The 22,035-nt window shown below is 30.7% G+C and overlaps 2 protein-coding genes across 3 annotated transcripts; both read left to right on the top strand.

Moving 5' to 3' along the window:
• The first annotated feature begins 6,849 nt into the window (after positions 1-6,849).
• LOC113873766 lies at positions 6,850-7,221 on the top strand. The gene has a single exon (XM_027512070.1). It carries the CDS (start codon positions 6,850-6,852, stop codon positions 7,219-7,221), a length of 372 nt encoding a protein of 123 aa, XP_027367871.1.
• A 4,991-nt stretch (positions 7,222-12,212) lies between these two features.
• LOC113871303 (L-galactono-1,4-lactone dehydrogenase, mitochondrial) lies at positions 12,213-19,010 on the top strand. 2 transcript variants are annotated; one of them, XM_027508331.1, is made up of 7 exons: positions 12,254-12,912; positions 13,806-14,056; positions 14,993-15,175; positions 16,856-17,276; positions 17,722-17,862; positions 18,289-18,492; positions 18,608-18,988. In XM_027508331.1, the coding sequence occupies exons 1-6, from the start codon at positions 12,274-12,276 to the stop codon at positions 18,445-18,447; spliced, it is 1,794 nt and encodes a 597-aa protein (XP_027364132.1). In that variant the 5' UTR covers positions 12,254-12,273; the 3' UTR covers positions 18,448-18,492; positions 18,608-18,988. The 2 variants fall into 2 exon arrangements, with proteins under 2 accessions (XP_027364130.1, XP_027364132.1); XM_027508329.1 differs by having other exon boundaries at positions 12,213-12,912; positions 18,289-19,010.
• Positions 19,011-22,035: the final 3,025 nt, after the last annotated feature.

Here is a 22,035-nt window from a genome sequence, read left to right as displayed (position 1 = left end):
ATCATTGGATTCATCTTTAACTTTGTCCAAGTCTTTATTTGGATTCAATTCCAAGTCCAATAAATTATACATTGCTAAACTATTTGGATTAGATGAACTTTCATTATCCATAATTCTATAGTTTTTCTAAATTTCTTTTTTTTTTAGCCAATTTTAAGTTTTCTCTCACATAAACAACATAACTTATAATTTGTTATTTCAAATGGTTCTATTTCTTTGTGTGGACCTAAAAAATATATAAATGCAATTAATTAGTTGCAAGTGCAAGTGTAAACACCTATTTTTGTTTGGATCACGAATTTTAAATAATGAATTTCAAATAATAAAAAAAGGAGTAGTTAAAAAGATATATAATCAATAAAAATCATAAAGATATTTTGTAAATAATAATCATTATTTTCATTTTAAATTTTAGTTAATTTAGGAATATATAGAATAAAATCAAAATAATCAAAGTGTAAAAAATATACTTCATTTTCTTTTCTTAGATATTAATCCTATTATAAAGAGTGACTAACCTGCATACATAAGGACAAAGCTTTCTTTCACATGTAAGAATTTTGGAGAGATGATTTTTCAGAAGAAAATATTTTACAGATAATTTTTCACATAGATTTTTTCATATAAAAAAAATATGAAGAAGAGACAAAGATACTATAAGAAAAAGGTACGAATTTTGACTCCTTTCTTACCTTGTTCGTTTTTCATGAAACATGTGCTATTGTGTCTTATTATTTTATTCCTTTTTTTTCTCTTTGTTTTAATGCTTTTTCTATTTATGTGGTTCCTCTTTTCTTTTTCTTTTTTTTTATTTCTTTTTTTTTTTCAATACGTTTCTTCTTCCTCGAGCATCACCTCATTGTGCCAAAAAAAATAAAAAATATAAAAAAAATCTTTTTCAATTAAGCATCCTAATTATCATTTTTTAAATGAAATATAAAGATTAGTTTTTTGTTAAATCAATCAAAAATAAAAAATATTTTTAGTAAAAATAAAAAAAGAAATAAACTCATTTTTAAATTTTTAGGTTGCTAAATATTTTAAAATAAAATAGAAAAAATTTTAAAATGTTAAATCACTGTCAAAATAAAGTTTTTTCCTGTTTAACTTTTTTTTCAAAATAAAATATAAAATTTTCATTTCTAAAAAAATTTTAAAAAATTATTTTCAAGTTATTAGGACTTTGTCACTTTTCAAATAAAAAATAAAATAATTTTTTTTACAAAATTGTTTTATTTTCTAAATAAAATATGATTTAAGACCAACTATTTTTTTGAGATCTCAAATTTAATTTTTGCCTATGACAAAGTGCTTTCTTCTTAAAAGATATTCCTTTCTTTCGACTTTCGAATGGAGAATGAAAAAGACATGACATAATCAAAGAAAGATTTAACAATTCCCTGCAACTTCTAGTAAGAGAAAGTAATAGCTTCCCAGTGGAGTTCGTAGATGGAGGGAATGGTCTTGCTGACTTACTTATCTAATCTCTTCATTGCATTGCTAATGGTTTTGCTGACTTATTTATCTAGTCTCTTCATTGCATTGCTAATCCTCGTACTAGCTGACTCTCATCTAAGATAGATATCTTAGCTCTTGCCTTAGTAGAAGTTACTAGGCATGTATCGAAGTTGCAACTTATGCCTGAGGTACATTTTCAAAAAATAAAAAAATAAAAAAAGCAAAACAAAAAATAAATTTTTAGGATCAATATTTAAAATTAGTTGCACTATCTAATCTTGAGGTACCGTTTATTTGGACGCACGAATAGAGGTATTAATACCTTCTTTATTTGTAATCAACTCCTAAACTTAGAATTATTAAGGGTTTTTTTTCAATATTTTGCCCTTATAAAAATAAATAAAATTTTGGTGGCGTCATTACATTTTTTCAAATAAAAAACCTATTCTCTCAAAGCTGCTATTTTTTTTTTTTTTGCCCACCAAAAAACAACAAGTAATAGGGAGAGATGAATAACAATTTCTCACAATTTTAAAATTTTACCAACTCAAAAGCAATCTGTTACGCTCATAACTAGATGAGCGATATCAATATACGAATAACAAATCTTTGAAGCTCCTAATGTTCATCTCCATAAAATTTTTGCAATTGTATTGGAGTTTTGATATTAGTTTTAAGTGCATTTATAGTTATTTAGTTGCCGAAAAAAATATCTTTTTTGCCTTAAAATTTTCAAGTTGATAAATTTTAGTCATTTCTTCATCATTTTCCACCATCCTTTCTATTCAATCGTATAATTCACTTTTAACTTAAAAATCAACTTTACAATCATAACTATAGTGTAAAATAGGGTAGCGGTAATAGGCTGCAACATGTAATGACTTATGGAGTTGGTTATTCCATCTTTCACCAATAACATTCTACAAAGGGAAATAACTAATAGATGAAAAGACTAAATTAATTTTTAAACAAAAATAAATAAAATTTTAAATTCAACTTAATAATTTATTTACATTCTTTTACTATCATGGAAGGTCTTGTGATCTTTTCTTTAGCTTTGTTCATTCTCTCATAAAAAAAACTCCATAGCTGATATCTTATAACCAAATGTAAAACTTTGATTAGATGATAAGCAAACAATAATGCTTTTCCAAAAAATTTTATCCATAATCACATTCTAATCAAAGCTCCCTTTTGCTTTTGAAGTCATCCTTTGAGCAAGGTAAGACATGACAAAGTGAGTGATAGCATTCTTTGATCAAAGTAAGATGTGACAAAGCGAATGATAGCTAGCCTCACCAAATCTCTTTCTTTTGTGAAGTATTGCAATAAAAAAACTAGAGAAGTCCTTTAGTAAATGTAAATAATAATTTTTTTCCTTTGAAATTATCTCTTGATGGATGGGTAACTTCTTATCCAAATCCTCTAATATCAAATCTATGCAGTGAGCAACACACGCTGTTTATTACATTCTCTTTCTTTTCTCCATCAACAATTCACTTGCAGTCTTATAGTTTGTTGCATAATTTGTCGCATTTTAGATTATATTATCTTCACCAATTTTCTCTACAATGTCATCCATCGTTGAACTTTAAAACTTTGGATATTTTTTTATATCTTGAAACAAGTTAAATATATAATATGTTTATAATAGTTAAAGCATTAGACTTTAATTATACTATTCATAATGCTAATACTGGACGATAATAAAAGATATAATAATATGGTTAAATAATTTTAAATATTTTCATACATTCCAATGCACACATATTGGAAAGTCGATTTTTTGTTTGAAGAATGAAAAAATGAAAATTCAATTCTCTATTCATTTTATTTTGATTATAGTTTATTTGACTAATTTATAATCTTATTTTATTAAAATAAAAGTTTTGATAAAAGCTTTTAATGTACTATCTTATTATATTTTTCAAATGTTGTTCAAGTTTACAATACATTTTGTCCCTAATATTTTGATAAAAATTCCCTCTTTTTCACTCTTTTTCACTCCTGTATTGCGCCATTCATTTTTAAAGAAGTCCACTTTTAATATTACACAGTTTATTTTAATTATTACGATATATATTCTTTTTATTAAAACATTTTATCTTTAAATAAAAATAATAAGTACTATGAAAGCCAATGTCAATTTCATTTCATATCTTATGAATTTAGTAAGTGCTCGTAAATTTAGTGATTCACATCTTTTACCAATCTGTCAATTTCATTTTAGTTATTGTTTTAGGCTTTTTTTTGTTTATGTTTGTGTATGTTGGACTTGATCTTACATTTGGGTTCATTGACTCTAAATTGCACAATATAAAATTGACTAGTTTAAATGTGTGTGCATGGATCCAATTTCATGTGTTTCAATCTATCATATCTCTATTGTCTTTTTATACCGCAATAGTATTAATTATCAAGGAGTCTAAAGCCCACTTATGGTAACAATGATTACGAGACATGCTGCAAGAGGATGAACAATATGACAACATCCCTTTCATATCATGTCTATTAAAGAACAGAAATAGATGCTGCAATATGCAGAAAAGTCACTGGGATGAATTTTCTGTTATGGATTTGTGGTTGTCATCTTTCACCACAAATAGTGCAAGGCTCAATATCATAAGATGGATCTATGTATATATATTGTTCTTCTTACAATATATTACTACAAGATAAGAAAAAGAAAAGAAAGAAAACATTAGCACCATCAAAGGTTTTATCAGATGATTTTGAGAGGCATCAAATTTCAAAATCAATAGGAATGAGGAACCAGGGGACGGGGGAGGGAAGACCTAGTAATATTAATACTCTTCAACAACAATCTTAATATAAACATACTTTTTTGTTGGGCAGGAGAGTGTTTCTTCAATTTCTAAATTTATGATAGTTGATTAAATTTTTTAACTACAAATATTATTGTTATTTATTTTCAAATCAAAGTTTTTTTTCTCTCTCAAAGTTTGGCACCTAATTGATAGCTTTTATTTTTTAATCTAAGCTCTGGACCTTAAAACGTACTAGCTCTGTTTGAAGTACAGAAATTAGGATAAAACATACATGTTCTTTTGTACTTTTAATCAATTAAAATTAAAGTTTTATTCTAATAAAAAAATTCATATTTGATGTTATTATAGATTACCGATTTCAAATTTTTATTTTGATTAATAAACATAAGTAACAACACTTAAGTATTATCTCAAAAATAAATTTCATATAAATATTATATATCATTGTTGTTATCTTATTTATTTATTTTTATATATACTCATCCTAAAAATAGATCTTAAATACACTGGAGATAAAAAAAAAACATTTTTGTTTAAAATGCATGCTCCATTTATACTAAATAAAGCAAGAAAATTTTTTTCTGCAATTTTACTCATTTCAGCCATCGATTTCAACTGCAAGCGGTGCAGATCAAATTTGCAACTTCTATGGAATGCAGTTCTCAGGGAAAAAAAATGCAGTTCAGTTTTGGAGAGTGAGGGATGAGCTTCTTTCAGAACCTTTATAAATTAAACAATCAAGTACAAAAATTAAGAAGCGTAGCTTACTAGCTTTTGAGTGACAACAGAACTTAAAAAAATGAAAAAATAGAAGGTGCTTCACATGTGTACTCGATCTTATTTAGTAATTCATTTTTGAATGGACAAAAATTAAGTGCTAATACAATTGTTTAATCTGAGTTGATTATTTCAAAATTAGTGTATATCTTTAATGCTAGTGCGCTAAGTTTTAATATTGAATATTTTATGCAGATTACTAAAATAAAATTTCAATTTTTATTAAAAAATATTAGTAATAATATTTATAATATTTCACTTAAGATATAAGTTTTGCGCTTTCAGAATTACAATAGATAAAACAAAATGTTTCTTTGAAAAGAAGACAAGAATATTTCTCAATTGCATTGTAAGACACAGCTATAAACTTTACCTATTTAACCAAGAGAAAAGAAGAGCCACATTGTGTAGATCCATGATGGATCTCCTTAATTTAATAATTAAATACATTAAAAAACTCTAGAAGAGTGAAAGTGATGATCTTTATTCTTCGCCTGCATTTTACTCACCGTGTAAGAAGAGGCAATTCAGATTCGACCACAACCCACACTGTACATATGTTATATATCTATTTAGCTTAAATATATTTTTAATCATATATTTATAAAACATATATAACATAAAAAATTGATACGTGAGAATCTCTTAACTAATTATAACATCGTTACTAAAGACTAGAAAATATTAAATTTTAAAAAATTAACAATTAAAATAGAAAAAACCTGAAAGATTAAAATTAAATTCTCACATAAACATAGTAACTAAAAATACTATTTAAGCCTATAAATACTTCAGCAAATTATTAAATGTTAATTACTCCTAGTGTTGGCCTCTACCAACAACTACTCCCAAACACCAAAACCCATCAAACATAATTGAAACAATGGCTGAAAAATCAAACCTGACCATTGAAGAAAGGTTCATCCAGCTAGAAAAATCAAAGCAAAATCCACGAACTCCAGGCCCAAAGATACAAAGGGTAGGGCATCATCTCAGAGACCGAAAGCATTTCACCAAGCACTACTCTCCCAAGTTGGTGTCCTTCGGTCCCATCCACCACGGTGAGCCCAAACTGCAGCTAGGAGAGAAGTACAAGCTCAAGTGGGCAGCAACATACATTGAAACCTATGTTGGACAAACGCCACAAACTCTACACCAAAGGATCACAGAAAATATGGAATACCTGAAGAGCCTGTTTGACACACATCTTTTCTCCAACAATGTTCTGTTTTCCAATTATTCCAATCAAGGATTCGATAACTTAGAAGAGAAGATATGTTGGATGCTGTTTGTGGATGGATGTGCCCTGCTACAAATCTTGGACAAAGCTAAGCTCCATAAAGCAGAAGACATGAACATTAAGATTGACCAATTAGTTCTTGTGATGCAGGATGTGCTTTTGCTAGAGAACCAGCTTCCTTTTCCATTGTTGAAACTGCTGTGGAGAGGCACAGAAGAGTTTACTTTGATTGACACAATGAAAAATTATCTTCAGTGTCATCACTGGGCCACTAAAGAAGAAGACAAACTCAACATATCAACAGCATTTCAGTCACCTTCTCATCTTCTGGATTTGCAGCGCAAGATCATCCTCCACGACCCTGGAAACAATCCATCTGAAGATAACACAAACAACAGCCACATGGTAACATATAGAAACATACAGGAACTGAAATCTGCGGGAATTGGACTGAAGACAAGCCACACGCGCAGGCCAAAAGACGTTTCTTTCGCCAGTGGATGGCTTCGATCGGAATTGACGCTTCCAGAGATCGTTGTGGACGATACAACTGCAGCTACTGTGCTAAACTTGATAGCGTATGAGATGTGTCCTGATTTTGAAAACGACTATGGAATTTGCTCATTTGTGGCTTTGTTGGATTCATTCATAGACCACCCTGACGATGTGAAGGCGCTGAGATCGAAAGGGATTTTGCTTAACTCGCTTGGGAGTGATGAGGAAGTGGCCAAGCTCTTCAATACCATAGGCGATGGGTTGGTGCCTGACATGGGGAAATATTCGAGTGTTAGATCGCAAATTGAGAAGCATTACAGCAATAAATGCAAGACATGGTTGGCGCTTGGGTATCATACCTATTTCAATAACCCTTGGGCCATTATTGCCTTCCACGCTGCATTTCTCGGACTTGCCCTCACTTTTGTTCAAACTTGGTTCGCCATTCATCCTCCTAAATAACTTGTTACACTCGTATCTTTCTCTCTCACATTCCCACTAATAAATTAATTTGTTGTTGTATTCTATGGTTTCAATTTTGTGAATACAATGCACTTTGTTCTCTTCAAATGATGATGATTTTTCTTCTTACTAGGTAACCATTGAGCTTTCTGTCCACTACCGTTACTCTAAAATGTTATTTAGCACTTTTTTTAAAACAAATTTTATACAATTTTTTTTTATTGAAACTGATATAAAATATAAAATATAAAATATAATAAATATGAGAATTATAATATACTTTTTTCCTCACAAAAAAAAACTCATTTCTTTCAAAAGAAAAGTAAAAAAAAAAATTAATAATAGCAATTTTTTAAATTTTTTCTTAAAAAATATGTAGAAAATAATATATATTTTTTCATTTCAAAATAAAAAAATTATAAAAAATAAAAGAAGAAGAAATAAACATATAATGAGACAAAAAAGCAATTTTATATTGTAAAGAAAAAAAAGAATTATAGAAAAATAAAGAATTTCATTGTCATGTTTCATGTTTGAATCATGTTACGTTAAATAAGCGCACGTATAGTTATATAATTTGTATTTTTTTTGTTATAATATAAAGGTAATATTATTTTAAATAATTGTTTTAAACATGTTAATGGAATAACTTATTTTCATGATATATTAGGTTAAGTTCAAATAATTCATCGTTATTGAAATATTAAAATGTACATTTTCTAAGCACATTTGACATGATGCTAATGATAGGATCCTGAGCTTAGGTATTGTAAAACTAATTTCTTTTCAAACTAAGTTTGAACTTATAATATATCGTTATTTTAGTTAGTCTATACCTTCATGGTCAACTAATTATTCGAAGAATGTCAAGTTAAAATTGGTCTAAACTTGTTAACCAGTTGTTGGAGATCTTATTTCCCAAAGAAAAATTGCATGGTGGATAAGTGAATATGACTTAGTTACTATGTCATTTTCGTAATGTGAATGATCACTTTTAGTTATATTCGATTAGAAATATTTACTTGAACTTATATATTAAGATTGAGGAAGGATCTTATATAATGGCCAGTAAAGTAATAAATTATAACCGTTAGATTTAAATTAAATGAAAGGCTCAGATTGAGTGTAAGAGTTTTTAGACTTACACCAGTGTAAGAAGATTATGTCCCATTAAGATTAATATTGAATGTGTCATATTCATTGGTCATTCTAGTTAGAGTATTATTGATATATTTGTCTTTATTAGTTGATCTGGATGAATGTGGAGAATGCAACTAGATTTCTATTACACTAGTAAACTTTTATTAATAATTGTGTATAGCTAGAAATTACCATCACAAAGAAATTTATAGGTTGACACAATTGATGTAATTATGGACATGTGATAGATTCACATGCATTGCACCCAAGGATCTAGGGATTTTACAAGCAAGACAACCATACGTTGCAAGGTACATTTTAATACAATAATTTTGATATTAATTTAATTTTTAATATTTATTAATTATGTTTATAAATGCGTTTATAGATGGTTGGGAAGTATTTTTTCAAAGCAATTAGGCAACATCTAATATTTTATAGACACATATTTAGGACAATGAAAAAAGATGAAGTTTGCATATATTGTGTTTCTTATATTTGATTCACTCCAATTTTGAAATTACTAATCCATTATTGATGATGAGTTCAAGTTGTATGGAATTACATTCAAGAGAAAAAGACTAACAAAAATGGTGCAACATTAATAAAACAAAAATGGCAGCATTAGGACCAAATATTAATATATTTGATATAATTAGAAAGAAGTAGAAGACATATTGGTGATGTCACAAGAGGACCATATTGTATAGGTATAACTTCCAACTTTTGAACCTAATCCCGAACAAAATATTCCTCATAAAGTAGTAGAGCTTGATATGCCAAAAAATTGAGTTGAGTTCTGATGACACTTGGAGTCATTCATAAAGGAGATCATTGGCAAAGGCAAAGAAAGTTTCTTCAAAGTCCAAGCAAATGATCAAGAGCGGGTTTGAAAAATGCGAATTATTTTCATTCCTTTTCTTTGAGGAATATTTTTTAGTTTACATTCTTCTTTCATGCCTATGGATTTATTTGCAATTATTTTGATTATTTACCTTATAATGAGTAACTAAATCCATAGCCAAAGTTATGATGAATCCTACATGAATTTATGTTATCTTTACATCTAATAATAATTTCAAACCTATGATTGATTTTTATTCCATTGCATATAAATGTACATTAAGAATTGACCACTCTTAGCATCTCATAATTAATTATATAGTAGGAGACCGAATTACATGTAATTAATGAACTTATAAGATAAAACGAGATAAAGAATTAAGTTGATCAATCTTAGTTTGTCTCTTCCAATTGTTATTAAATTAACAAACTTATAGGTGCTTTATGTTTTCTCCTCCTTTTACCTTATATGACCATTGGAGGTAATAGTTTAGAGAAAAGACTATTAACATTGCAAGATCATAGAGTATTAATAAAAGTTGTATGAGTGATTGACAATAATAAGTAAACTAGAATTAAATTAGGTTTAAAACAAATATAAAGAAGTATAAATATGAAACTATATGCCTTAGGTTCTTTTCCAACAGTTTAATCGAAAATGTGTTGTTTTATTGCTTTAAATTACTTGTTTTACTCCTAGTTTAATTATCACACATTTTTTAAGTTTAAACAATTAAATTAAGAATCTTTTATAATTGAAAATAATTCTTGTAGGATAATAGTTTGAGAACTTAATTTAAAATTTCCTTATTAATTTTTGACGCGTACACTTGCTTACAAATATCATTAAACATAAGTATCACATAAAATGTGTAAAGGATCCACCATAGTCATAATTATGGATTTAACTACTCATAATGAAATAAATAACAAAAATAATTATAAAAAAACTCAGAATCATTCAAAAAGAAAACATAAACTAAAGGAATTCTAAGTAGAAAGAGATGAAAAAAGTTTCTGTCCCCACGACATGCTCTTGATCAGTTGCTCCTGGAAAGATATCCTACATCTTCACCAATGATCTCTATTCTTAAACGGCTCCCAAAGTCGTTACAAGTTGACTAGATAAAAAGTGTCTAAGTCAAAAGGTTTCCAAAAAAAAAATTGTTCAAGGAAATTTTTTTGTCTTTTTCATGTGTGTGAGACTTCTTTATATAGACATAGAATCTGAAAAGAAAAGAAAAAAGATAATAATTTTACCTCTAAAAAATATGTTTTATCTTCAACAAATATATGACTTATCAAGAGAGAAAGATCTAATTTTTTTTTGTCAAATTTAAAGCTTCAATTCCCTCTCACAAACCCATTAAAAATCTCTAAATAACTTTCATGAGGGAAGAAGTGTGACCATGCATACCATTTAGTATGGGCATACATTGTCACAAAGCAAGACTATGCTTCCTTTTGTGTGACTCTACTTTTTATAAATTTTTTTAATTGTGATAAAAATGCTTCCTTAATTCACTAATGATTGATTTGTGATAATATACAATAATTAATAAATAAATTAGTATAAAATCTTCATTAATTTGAAAAGGATTAAACATATAAAAATGTCATTAAAAACACCAAAAAATATAAATTTATCAACTACCTGAACCAATTTTTATTAGTGATTATTAACATCTTACTAAGAATATCTTTTCAATTATTTTAAATAGTTAATAGAATATATTCAATATTTTTAGACCAATAAAATGACTAGTTAAACCATTTTCTTTTTATTCAATGTCTCTCTTTTAACAAACAAACAAAATTGCTTAAGAGAAATTATTTTTACTAATGTATGTTAAAGTATCAAGTAAACTTTCATATTAGCTCTTATTATGAGTATTGATTAAATTAATTCTTAATATTTTAAAATGAACATGTTAATCTTTTGACATTGTTAAATGTGAGATACTTTAATCTAACAAATAATTTTTGTCATAATAATATTAACTTTTGCTTTCAGGTAACACTTAGGATGCCAAAATAACATTGTTTTACTCAATATCATAAACTAATTTAAATGATTTTTGTCATTGATACTATTGTCATCTTTAACGTTCTCAACTAGCCATGATGCCTACCCACAATGTTCTTAGCCACTATTGTCATTGAATTCATCACAATCATTAAATTCAGCATTGTTAAAAGGACCATCACCATTATTATTAAAGAAGAATCTATTATTTCTAATTGAATTTCAATGACAATTCAAGCTTAAAATGTCATTATTCTACTGTGAGTGAAGCCAAGTACAGATAAAATATCATAAATTACACACTTCTTTTCCTCTCTCTCTCTTTTGAATTTGCACATTTTAAATTCTTTCACAACCTCTTCAATCTCATTGTTATTACCATCACCATCATAAAACTTATGTTTGGTGTATTTTACAATGAGTTGAAGCTCTACATAAAGGAGAAGGAAAAAATATTATCAAAGTTGAGAATGATAAATGAAAGGGTAAGAAAAATTGAGTTCGGTGATGTGGATGAAAAAACAAAAAAATTATGACTTAGAATGTAAGAAATAACAATAATAATAATTAAAATTATGTAAAATAGTATTATTTTTGAGTTTTGTATTATTTCATGATAAAAATTAACATTATTATTACAGTAAATGTTAGTTAAATTAGAATATTTGAAATTTGATTGATGATTAATATGTTTATTAGATTAGAATATTTGAAATTTGATGGATGATTAATATGTTTATTTTAAAATTTTAGAAATCAATTTTCAACTCTTAAAATTTCAGAAATTAATTTTATAATTTGGTCTATTAAAAAATTAAAGGTAAATCTTTTAATTAAAATAAAATAATTATTATAAATTAATAAAAAAATATTTAATAAATATTTTTTAATAATTAATAAAATATATTTGATATTATAAAGTAAGAAAAATTAAGGAAAAGGAAGTTTCGTTTTTTCCGTAGCTTTGCCAAAGTTCCTTTATCCCCACTTTAACTCACTCTCAGTCTCACTACCTGCATTCTCGTCTGCCTTCAAGCCCAGACATGCTGAGAACTCTACTTCTCAAGCGCACCCTTCGTCTCTCCCAATACCACTCTTCACCAACCCCTTCACATTCCCACCGAACCCTCACTACTCCAAACCCCATCCTCCGCCGATTCTCCACCTCGCCGGAACCTCCCTCCTCCGCCGATGCCGAAACCCGCAAGTACGTCGGCTACGCGGCGCTCCTCCTTTTCTGCGGCGCCGCCACCTACTACAGCTTCCCACTTCCCGATAACGCCAAGCATAAGAAGGCCCAGCTGTTCCGCTACGCGCCTTTACCGGAGGATCTCCACACGGTCTCCAATTGGAGTGGGACTCACGAGGTGCAGACCCGCAACTTCCATCAGCCGGAGAATATAGAGCAGCTAGAGCGCGTGGTGAGGGACGCGCACGAGAAGAGGACCCGGATCCGCCCTGTCGGGTCGGGTCTGTCTCCGAATGGGATCGGGTTGTCGAGGGCTGGGATGGTGAACTTGGCGCTAATGGATGGGATATTGGAAGTGGATAAGCAGAGGAAGATCGTTAAGGTTCAGGCTGGGATCAGAGTGCAACAGCTTGTGGATGGGATTAAGGAACATGGCCTTACATTGCAGAATTTTGCTTCCATTAGGGAGCAGCAAATTGGTGGCATTATTCAGGTTTTTGTTTTATTGTTTTTATTGGTCTATAAAATCACGAACATCTCATACTGGTTCTTAAAATTCATGAATGTCATTTATATTGACGATTCTTAATCTTTTTTAAAAATAATGTATCCCTACTTAAAGGCTATCAGAATAGCTTATAAATTCACGAAGAATACGTTTGGAGGAGCTTATGGAAATAGTAGCTTTAGTAAGTTATTTTCAGTTTATTACAATAAATTTTTCAGTATTGTCAGACTAAGCTCTTATCTAATAATTTTATGATAAAATTTATTGCATCGACCTTCATATAAAAAGTACTTATTCAATAAGAACTTATTTAATAAACATTTAATTAAGTCGTGTTCCCAAACGCCCTTATATGACTATCGGTTATAGCTTTAAGAGACTAATGTGGGAATTTTGTAATATCAAAGAAACTGATGTATCCCACTCCTAAACTTTTGAAGAAAAAATGCTGGATTTTATTTTAATTAAATTTTGGTTATGGGATGATGTATTGATTTTATTTGATTCTTGCTTTGAATTTAGCTGGGTGCAGGATGTATGTTGTGATTTTGTAGTTGAACTTAACAGTGTTTAAATATCATGAACGTTATGAGGTTTTTTTTCTTCTTGGTTGGTTAATGGTTTGTTTGAGTAAGGGTTTTACACTTTTAGCTGAGTAATGCTTAATTAAAAAGGATGTCAGAGTTTTCTGCCTGCAATGGAGTTTTAGTACTTTAGTGCAAGGTCTTAAATTAAGGTTTAAAACTGGAATTCTAGCTGCAACATCAAGGATTTTGGGGCCTCTGCCATGGGGACCAAAATTTAAAACCTTGCTTTAGTGAACTAAATTGTATTAGTGTCATTGTTCATATAAATAAACTATAACTCTTTGCATTCAGGTTGGTGCACATGGCACTGGTGCAAGACTGCCTCCTATTGATGAACAAGTGATTGCCATGAAACTGGTCACCCCTGCTAAAGGGACAATAGAGATTTCAAAAGAGAAAGATCCTGAGCTGTTTTATCTTGCTCGTTGTGGTCTTGGGGGACTTGGAGTTGTGGCTGAAGTCACCCTTCAATGTGTTGATCGAGAGGAGCTTGTGGAGCACACAGTTGTCTCAACCATGAATGAGATAAAGAAAAATCACAAGTAATTCTTTTTTTTTTTTTCCTTTTCCCTTTGGATACATCAATCAAATAACAAATATATTAAACATTATCATTTTCACATTAATTACACCATTTTGTTTGTAACATGGAGCTAAGATCAAGAACTTGCTAAGTTTACTTCCAACTCCTAAGTCCCAACAGCTATATTAATAATGATAAATGAGAGTAAACCGTTAATTGGTCCTCCAAAGATTATGGTATCATCATGCTAGAACAAATTTGATAACTATTTTCAATGTTTGAAAGACTAGTTTGGTGACAAAAATCTTTGAAGGATTAATGAGGTGACAGTAGTTTTGGACAACAAATATAATTTGAGTGTTTATTATTCTAATAATTGAAGAGTTACGTGATGCCCTTCCTTGGTAGTTCCTATGTATGCATCCTTAACCCCATACATGGGGAAGCTATTTCTGTAATCAGAACCTACAAGCTCAAAGTCCCAGCGGATACTATGAGCCAATAGATTCACAGATATGGGCTAGTATCTGGTAGTATAATATAGTAAATATCTATTTTGATCTTCCATAGATATTTGCAATATCACTTTGTTTCCTCTACTTATAAATATATCAAACTGGCTCAAAGATATGTTTAACATCGACTAGGTCCTTTAAATGACATCAAATTTATATTTGAATGGTGAAACTAATAGCATTAGTTATCATTGAATGACCAATTAGATTTCAATGATAAATGGTGGACCAATATGATTTACATATACCTTTGGATGGCCAAAATTATGCTTATTCTAATATAATATTCTTGATAATATTTTACTTGCATGCTTGTGTATACTTATCTTTTTTTGCTACATGAAGGTGCATGCTTCCTCTATTTTTGTTGCCTCTGGTATAAGTGATTAAGGATCTACCTCCAAAGATTTAGACTGTTAGCCCTTCTCTATCTTACGCAGGAAATTGCTATCTGAGAATAAGCATGTCAAGTACCTTCATATCCCTTATACTGACTCTGTTGTGGTTGTGCGATGCAATCCTGTTTCAAAGTGGACTCGTCCCAAGTTCAAACCGAAATATACTAAAGATGAAGCCATACAGCATGTGCATGACCTTTACCGGGAATCCCTCCAGAAATATGGGTACAGTTACTCCTTGTCTATTGATTATATGATTTATCAATTTATTTGACTTGGAAATATTGAAGAAGCCCAATAGGAGAGTGTGTGATGCTGTGAATGCTTTTTCACCAAATATGGGTACATGTACACCTTGTCTATTGATTGTATGATTTATCAATTTCATTGACTTGGAAATACTGAAGAAGCCCAATATGAGAGTAAGCAATGCCATTAATGCTTTTTCACCAAATAAAGGCTAGTAGAAGCTGCTCCCTGCTTTCTGTCATAGTTTTCTGCAATTGGTTACACTTATCTGTCTTCCTTTTGTGGAATTTCTTTCTTTCATTCTCCTTCACATAACATGAATTTGCTCACTCTCTACCCTCCACTAGTGACTGCGCAACCAAGCACCGTCATTTTCCATTTTGGTCTGTGAATATAAATTTTGATTCACACCATCAAGAGTGTTGGAATTTCGGAAATGGCAGAATCTTTTCTACAAAAAAAATATAGAAAAAAAGTTTGTCCAAACCCCCATCGGGTGTTTAGATTGAATAGATATCAAAAAGTTATATAAAATAGATATATAATTTGCATAAATTAGAGTTCTGGGCTAAAAGTTATGCCCTTCAAAGTTTACGATGTTAAAGGCAAGAAATTGTAGAATTTTTCATTACTTTCTAAAAACAACCGATATAGAAAGAAGTGAAGTGGCAAGTACTACTTTATACATTAGTCCCATTCCATGCCTGACTCGCCCATGACTCAATCCGAGTCAACTCGTTCACCACAAAACTCTAACTAGCCCTCAACAACATCAGCCATGGCAGCGGTGGATATGGGTAATAAATAATAATTATTCACCTTTAAATGAACGCTATCTCTCTCTCTTTGACTTTGCTTGTTTTGACAACAAATTGGTTGGAAGTAGAAGTTGGGAAGGGAAGGGAGAGATGAAAGAGAAGGAGTTGCAGAGAAGTTGGGAGGAAAGAGTTGATGGTGGAGGAGCAGCAATTTACCGATTTGCCTTCATCAACCTGTTATTACTTAAAATATTTACTTGAAAATCATTAAATGCTAACCATTCATTTAACATGAAATAAGATCAATGGTTGATAATCAACTACATTTGCTTATTGAAAAACAATACCATGTTAAAAACCTTATGGAAGTAAATGGGAGGACCTAAGAATCACCCGTGTAAGTTTTCACATTCAAAGGTAGAAACAGATAAATTAAATGAATTACCAAAAGATTTTGTCAGGCCCCATGGTTTAGTTTTGCTTTCTGTTAGTAGTAGGCAACGGTGTGAACCTTTGTAGAAGCATCGGTATGGGTATTGCAGAATGAATTCTGCAGTATTTTCTTCATTAATAATACATTTCATATCTTTTCATCTTGATCTCTCATACATTTATAACTGTCAGTATTCTCCCTTCAGTTGGACAATGAAAAGCCTACTAGTTTCTTGTAAATTTGCATGGCATGGACTAATGATTTTTCTTACTGATCCGATAGTTGTTGAAAGTGCTGATATTCTTCTTCTTTTACTAAGGCCTTAATTGCTATCTTTATTGGCAGCTTGCTGCCAACAACTTCCATTCTCTTTTTATATCTTTAGTTAATTGTGTCATTATTTTACTGTTACCATGTTGTGAACTTTTCTGTTTAAGTTACATGAGTTTCTATTATTGTATACAGACCACAAGGATCTAGGGGTAAATCATCAGATGATGGTGAACAAAATGTAGATGAGCTTTCTTTCACAGAATTAAGAGATAAGCTAATTGCCCTAGATCCTCTGAATAAAAATCATATCATCAAGGTCAATCAAGCTGAGGCTGAGTTCTGGCAGAAGTCAGAAGGATATAGGGTGGGATGGAGTGATGAAATATTGGGCTTTGATTGCGGAGGTCAACAGTGGGTATCAGAGACATGCTTCCCTGCTGGAAAACTGGCTAAGCCAAGCATGAAAGACCTTGAATACATTGAAGAGCTTATGAAACTCATAGAGAAAGAAGAGATACCTGCACCTGCTCCAATTGAGCAGCGCTGGACAGCAAGCAGTAGGAGTTCCTTGAGTCTTGCTTATAGCCCATCTGAGGATGATATATTTTCTTGGGTAATTTAATACTTTCCTGGATAATTGAGCAGTATATATATAGTGCTAAATTCTTATCTAAAGCCAGGATGGGTAAACAAGTATTACATGGTCATATGAAGTGAGCTTAGATCCCATGCTTGTCTTGATTTTTTTTATTTTTTATTTTTAAATGTTTTGTAAATAAATTTTTGAGGTTGCACTAGGAATTAAAAAATTTCAACAGCTTTTAGAAAAAGATGAAATGACACCTTATTAAAAGCTAAAACTTCAGCTTTTCCAGACAGGCATTTTTCTTGTGGAGAAAGATGCTTTATTTTTTGAAAAAAGTCTAATAGGTGTTAGATCCACTACTTGACTTTATTTTTAGCCAACTGCCCATAAGATTGTCTTTCATCACCTATTTAGAATCAATTAAATAATGTTTGGAAAATTTTGGAGAGTTATACTTCTGATTTTGTTTCAGGTTGGTATAATCATGTACCTCCCAACCATGGATGCTCACCAAAGGAAAGACATAACAGAAGAATTCTTTCATTATAGGCATCTGACTTGTGTGAAATTATGGGATCATTACTCAGCTTATGAACACTGGGCTAAGATTGAGGTAATTATCTAAGCATCATAAATAATTCAAAATGATCCAACATGGTCTTTGGATATGATATACCAATTTTTAACTCTTAATCAAAATTCTTTTGATTTTTGTCGTAATATCTTCGTATTGATCTACCAATTTGACTTGTTCTGCATACTATCTTCGACCTATATTCCTGCAGTAGGAAGTTCTCTTTCTCACCCATACATTCCCCCTGACCCACACACACACACAAACAAGTGCACATGGTCATGTTTATTTATGGGGTTTGTTTTATAACTGAACTGTAAATTGAACAATGTTATCTGTGAATGCCAAGTACCAGTTCCAGTTTTAAAGGTGCATCCTGCTGATATTACCTAATTTCTTGATTGGAAATTGAAAGGAAAGTGTTTGAAGTATGCTTAATTTTTTTGTATTTTATCTGTTATCTAGGTTCCAAAAGACAAGGAGGAGCTTATAGCTCTCCAAGCAAGGCTAAGAAATCGGTTTCCTGTCGATGCATACAATAGGGCTAGAAGGGAATTGGACCCCAATAGGATCCTTTCAAATAACATGCTGGAAAAGCTCTTCCCACAGTCTGATACCGTATAAAATTGTGGGTTGGTTATTGGTCTGAACTTTTCCCTATTCTTTATGGTGAGTATATATTCAACCCTAATTTCTTGACTGAAATAACACATTTGGAACTTTGGGATGCAAAATATCTGGCACACAATCTGGATTATTATTATACATAAATATATTCTTTCAGTTGCATGGCAGATGCCTTGAAATCAAAGAAGCTTTTAAGAATTGTGATGTAATAATGTACATAGAGGAGCTGGGGTGAGCTTTACACTCGATTACTCATCCCATCAGAAAGTGGAAACATAAAGAAGGGGTGAAATTGGAGAGGAGAAAATCTGCTGTTGATGATATAGTTGTATGAATTGCTGCCCTTTAGATATGAATTGTGTCCATCGTATTTGGTATTTTGCATTCAATTTGGCAGGCATTCTGCCCTTCCAACTTGTTTTCCTAAGGCATGGTGTGCTAGAATTTAAATTTGGAGGTTTTAGCTTGTATTGATTAATGGACCATAGCCTTAAAATGTATTTTTTTTTTCTGTGAAAAACTGGTTGCTACCCTTCGAAAGAAAGCAAAGGCGAGCTCTCAATACTAGGACTAGTTCTCATTTAACAGAATTGGAAAAAAAAAAAAAAAGCAGCAATTGATGCTAGTAAAATGTAGTAATTATAGAATGCGATTACTCCGGTACGCATCTTTTTCGTTTAGGTATTGGTACATAGTTATGGTAACATCCATAGAGAGAGATATTTTTGTTTTTTATTTTTTCCAGACTCCTTCACGTGTGTCGATATATATTGCCATGTTTTATGTTTTTCTTAATTAAATTTTTTTAATTTAATAATTTTTTAAATGAAAGTGATAAAACATTTAATATAAATTTTATGTATTAATATTTTATTTATGAATATTATATAACTCTTTAAATTTAAAAATAAAATATTTGCCTTCTATTTCTCGTGTTCTAGCTGATTTGAGCAATTGAGTCATCGGCTTCAGAAGAACAAAACCCAAGCAAATCGGGTTGAATCCCAGTTTATATTTTTACAGACAGAACCCAACCTAATATAAAAAAATTTGTAGAATACAGAACCATACCTAATATTAAAAAAAATTGTAGAATAACACTCATCTTTACAAGCTTCTTTCTAAGCCAAGGCCTAATGGTCCTTTTAAGTTATTACCCTTTTTTATTCTCTATTTGAAACTCTAAAGTGAGGAGAACACCTCCATTGCCTCCCTTGGTTGTTGCAGTCATTGTCCTTAGCCAATAAGCCACTCAACTATCATTTGTGCAGTCCAGGGCTTGATTGTGTGCTCACTCATGTTTCTCGTTGAGACAGTGCACAAAGTGGTTCGGTGGTTCCTCTCTTTAGAAGCTATTCGTTGGTCGGTTGCCCTTTGCTCATCTTCTTCAGCGTTGTTCCCTCTCATGTTCAATGGCCCTGTGGCATTGCCTTATTCAGTGGCTCTTTTCCCGACCTTTTCACATAGGATTTAAATCATAATCAATTTTATTTATTGGCAATTCATAAACATCTTTTTATTTCCCAGTAATTGAAAGCAAGAATTTTTTCCGAAGAGGTTAGTTTCAATTTTCTAAGTGCAATATATTTAGGGTGCTTCGTTGATACTCTAAAGTGTTTTATTTTTTTTTAAGATTAGGTGGAACTTGCTAGAAACCACATTAATGGATACTGAATTTGGAATACGAATAGCTATTGTAATTTTTTCATAAGATTTGGTGGTACTTGCTCGAAACCATATATTACCTGTTATGATCCATTTAATGTCATACGTCTTTACGTCCTCTACTTTTTCAATGCTTTTACCATAGAGTGGACCCAGTAATAGTCGGGTTGTCTAATAAGATGCCCAAAAAGACAAACCCAATCCAATTCAACTAGTTTGGTCACCTGTGGTGACCCTTCATGTACATGACCTTGTGGATATTTGAATTTCAACTCTTCTCTCTATGTTGACCCCAAAATGAAAAACACTCTTCTTCTTTTTAGGGAAGACCAAGGAATCTAGTTTTATAGTGAATTGCATTGATCTAAAAGCATAGTTTTATGAATCGATTTGACCACAAAACTGATGAACTAGTTAGATGTTTCTTCCCCTCAATTTGAAGATTTATTTTTTCATATATTTTTTTTAATTCAACTAAATTCACTTTTTTAGCCAAATAAAGGCATGATGTCTAGGGAAGATTATGAGTAAGGTTTGGACAGAATATTATGGTATCTATCTCTACGTTCACATTTTTAAAAAACTACTTGTCCTTAAATCATACTTGCATAAGTAACAATTATAGTGTCCACTCTTGTACTTTTAGATGTTTAAATATTTATATTGAACCCATTACTCACACTTTCAGCAAGAGTACTATTTCATATTCTTATAAAAGAAAAAAATTTACTCAATCAAATTCAAAATAATAAAGTAAGTTACAAAACATAATGTATCCCGTGCTTATAAGACATAAAATAATTTACTTGAATTCACGTTTAATATAACAAAAGAAGTGCGTGCTTGGATTTACGGTGAATGGCATCACACTTCCGGAATTTGGATCCTCTCCAGCCAAATTTCAACATATTTTGAATGGTTAAGATTAATGAGAGAGAAAAAATGAACGGTATTAAAATATTACTATAACTGCTGAAATACCTGCTCACAGAGAATCCAAATCCAAAGCTCCGTCTATCATATAGAAGCTGCTCTTTCTTGTGTTGGAGTTGATGTGCGTTCATCTGATACGAATGTTGATCCAAACACACTGGAAACCTTAACCAGCAACTACTTCTCAACCAAACATAGATGATGAAGCTACAGCAATCCAAGCACACAGCTAAAGAGAATTGAAGATAGCTAGAATTTCAGTTTCAAGATGAGAGGATACGAATATAATTTGAGTTTGTGATTAATTATAAGGCTCTGAGTGTAAAATTAGTTTTATATTTTAAATAACATGCTGGTATGAAGTAGATTAAATAATAAAGTACTCATCTACATTTATTTCCATAAATTTTTGCCAATAAATACTTAGATCCGGATTCAAATTCACTTAAAAGATAATTTCTCTCTATAACTTTATTAATATCCACTCAAAAAACCAATGCATGAAGTTCTTATGGATTGTTATCATTTGGCTTCTTATTATTAAAATTTCATGACCTACGATGGTCATGTTATGATAATTTAAATTTAGCGAAACTTGGTTCTTCTATTTTACATTAGTTTGTTGATTAATATATTACATAAAGTTAATATATATAAAATATGAACTTAATTATAATTAAACTAATGAACAGTAAATTAAAGAAAAGACCTTTATTTTTAATCTAGTTTTTAAAACACTAGCAAATACCATGAGCAGTAAATATCTCGGAAACAACGCTGATATTCCAGGTAAGGTATTAATAATACTAAAATAAGTTTGACTAGTCAATGCCATTAAAACAAATTCTTAGCCTTGGGGCAAAACAATGACAGTGGTTGCTAATATAGAACTGCTCCAATAATTTGAAGTGAGAAGCATGTTTCAGTTCACTGAGGCAGCAGCTGCTGCCATAGATCAAAGAATGATGATCCAATCAATTGTCTAAT

This window comes from Abrus precatorius, unplaced genomic scaffold (assembly GCF_003935025.1).
Source record: "Abrus precatorius isolate BTA unplaced genomic scaffold, Abrus_2018 Scaffold7, whole genome shotgun sequence".
In the NCBI taxonomy this organism is placed as follows: domain Eukaryota; kingdom Viridiplantae; phylum Streptophyta; class Magnoliopsida; order Fabales; family Fabaceae; genus Abrus; species Abrus precatorius.
The sequence above is the reverse complement of the archived record's forward strand: the minus strand, read 5'-3'. Positions and strand labels throughout refer to the sequence as shown.

Bases quoted from the DNA above. Each gene is read 5' to 3' on its own strand.
- LOC113871303 (XM_027508329.1), top strand. From the start codon at position 12,274: ATGCTGAGAACTCTACTTCTCAAGCGCACCCTTCGTCTCTCCCAATAC. The intron at 14,057-14,992 runs GTAATTCTTTTT...TATCTTACGCAG, and splicing joins GAGATAAAGAAAAATCACAA to GAAATTGCTATCTGAGAATA. The intron at 15,176-16,855 runs GTACAGTTACTC...TATTGTATACAG, and splicing joins GAATCCCTCCAGAAATATGG to ACCACAAGGATCTAGGGGTA.
- LOC113873766 (XM_027512070.1), top strand. From the start codon at position 6,850: ATGTGTCCTGATTTTGAAAACGACTATGGAATTTGCTCATTTGTGGCT.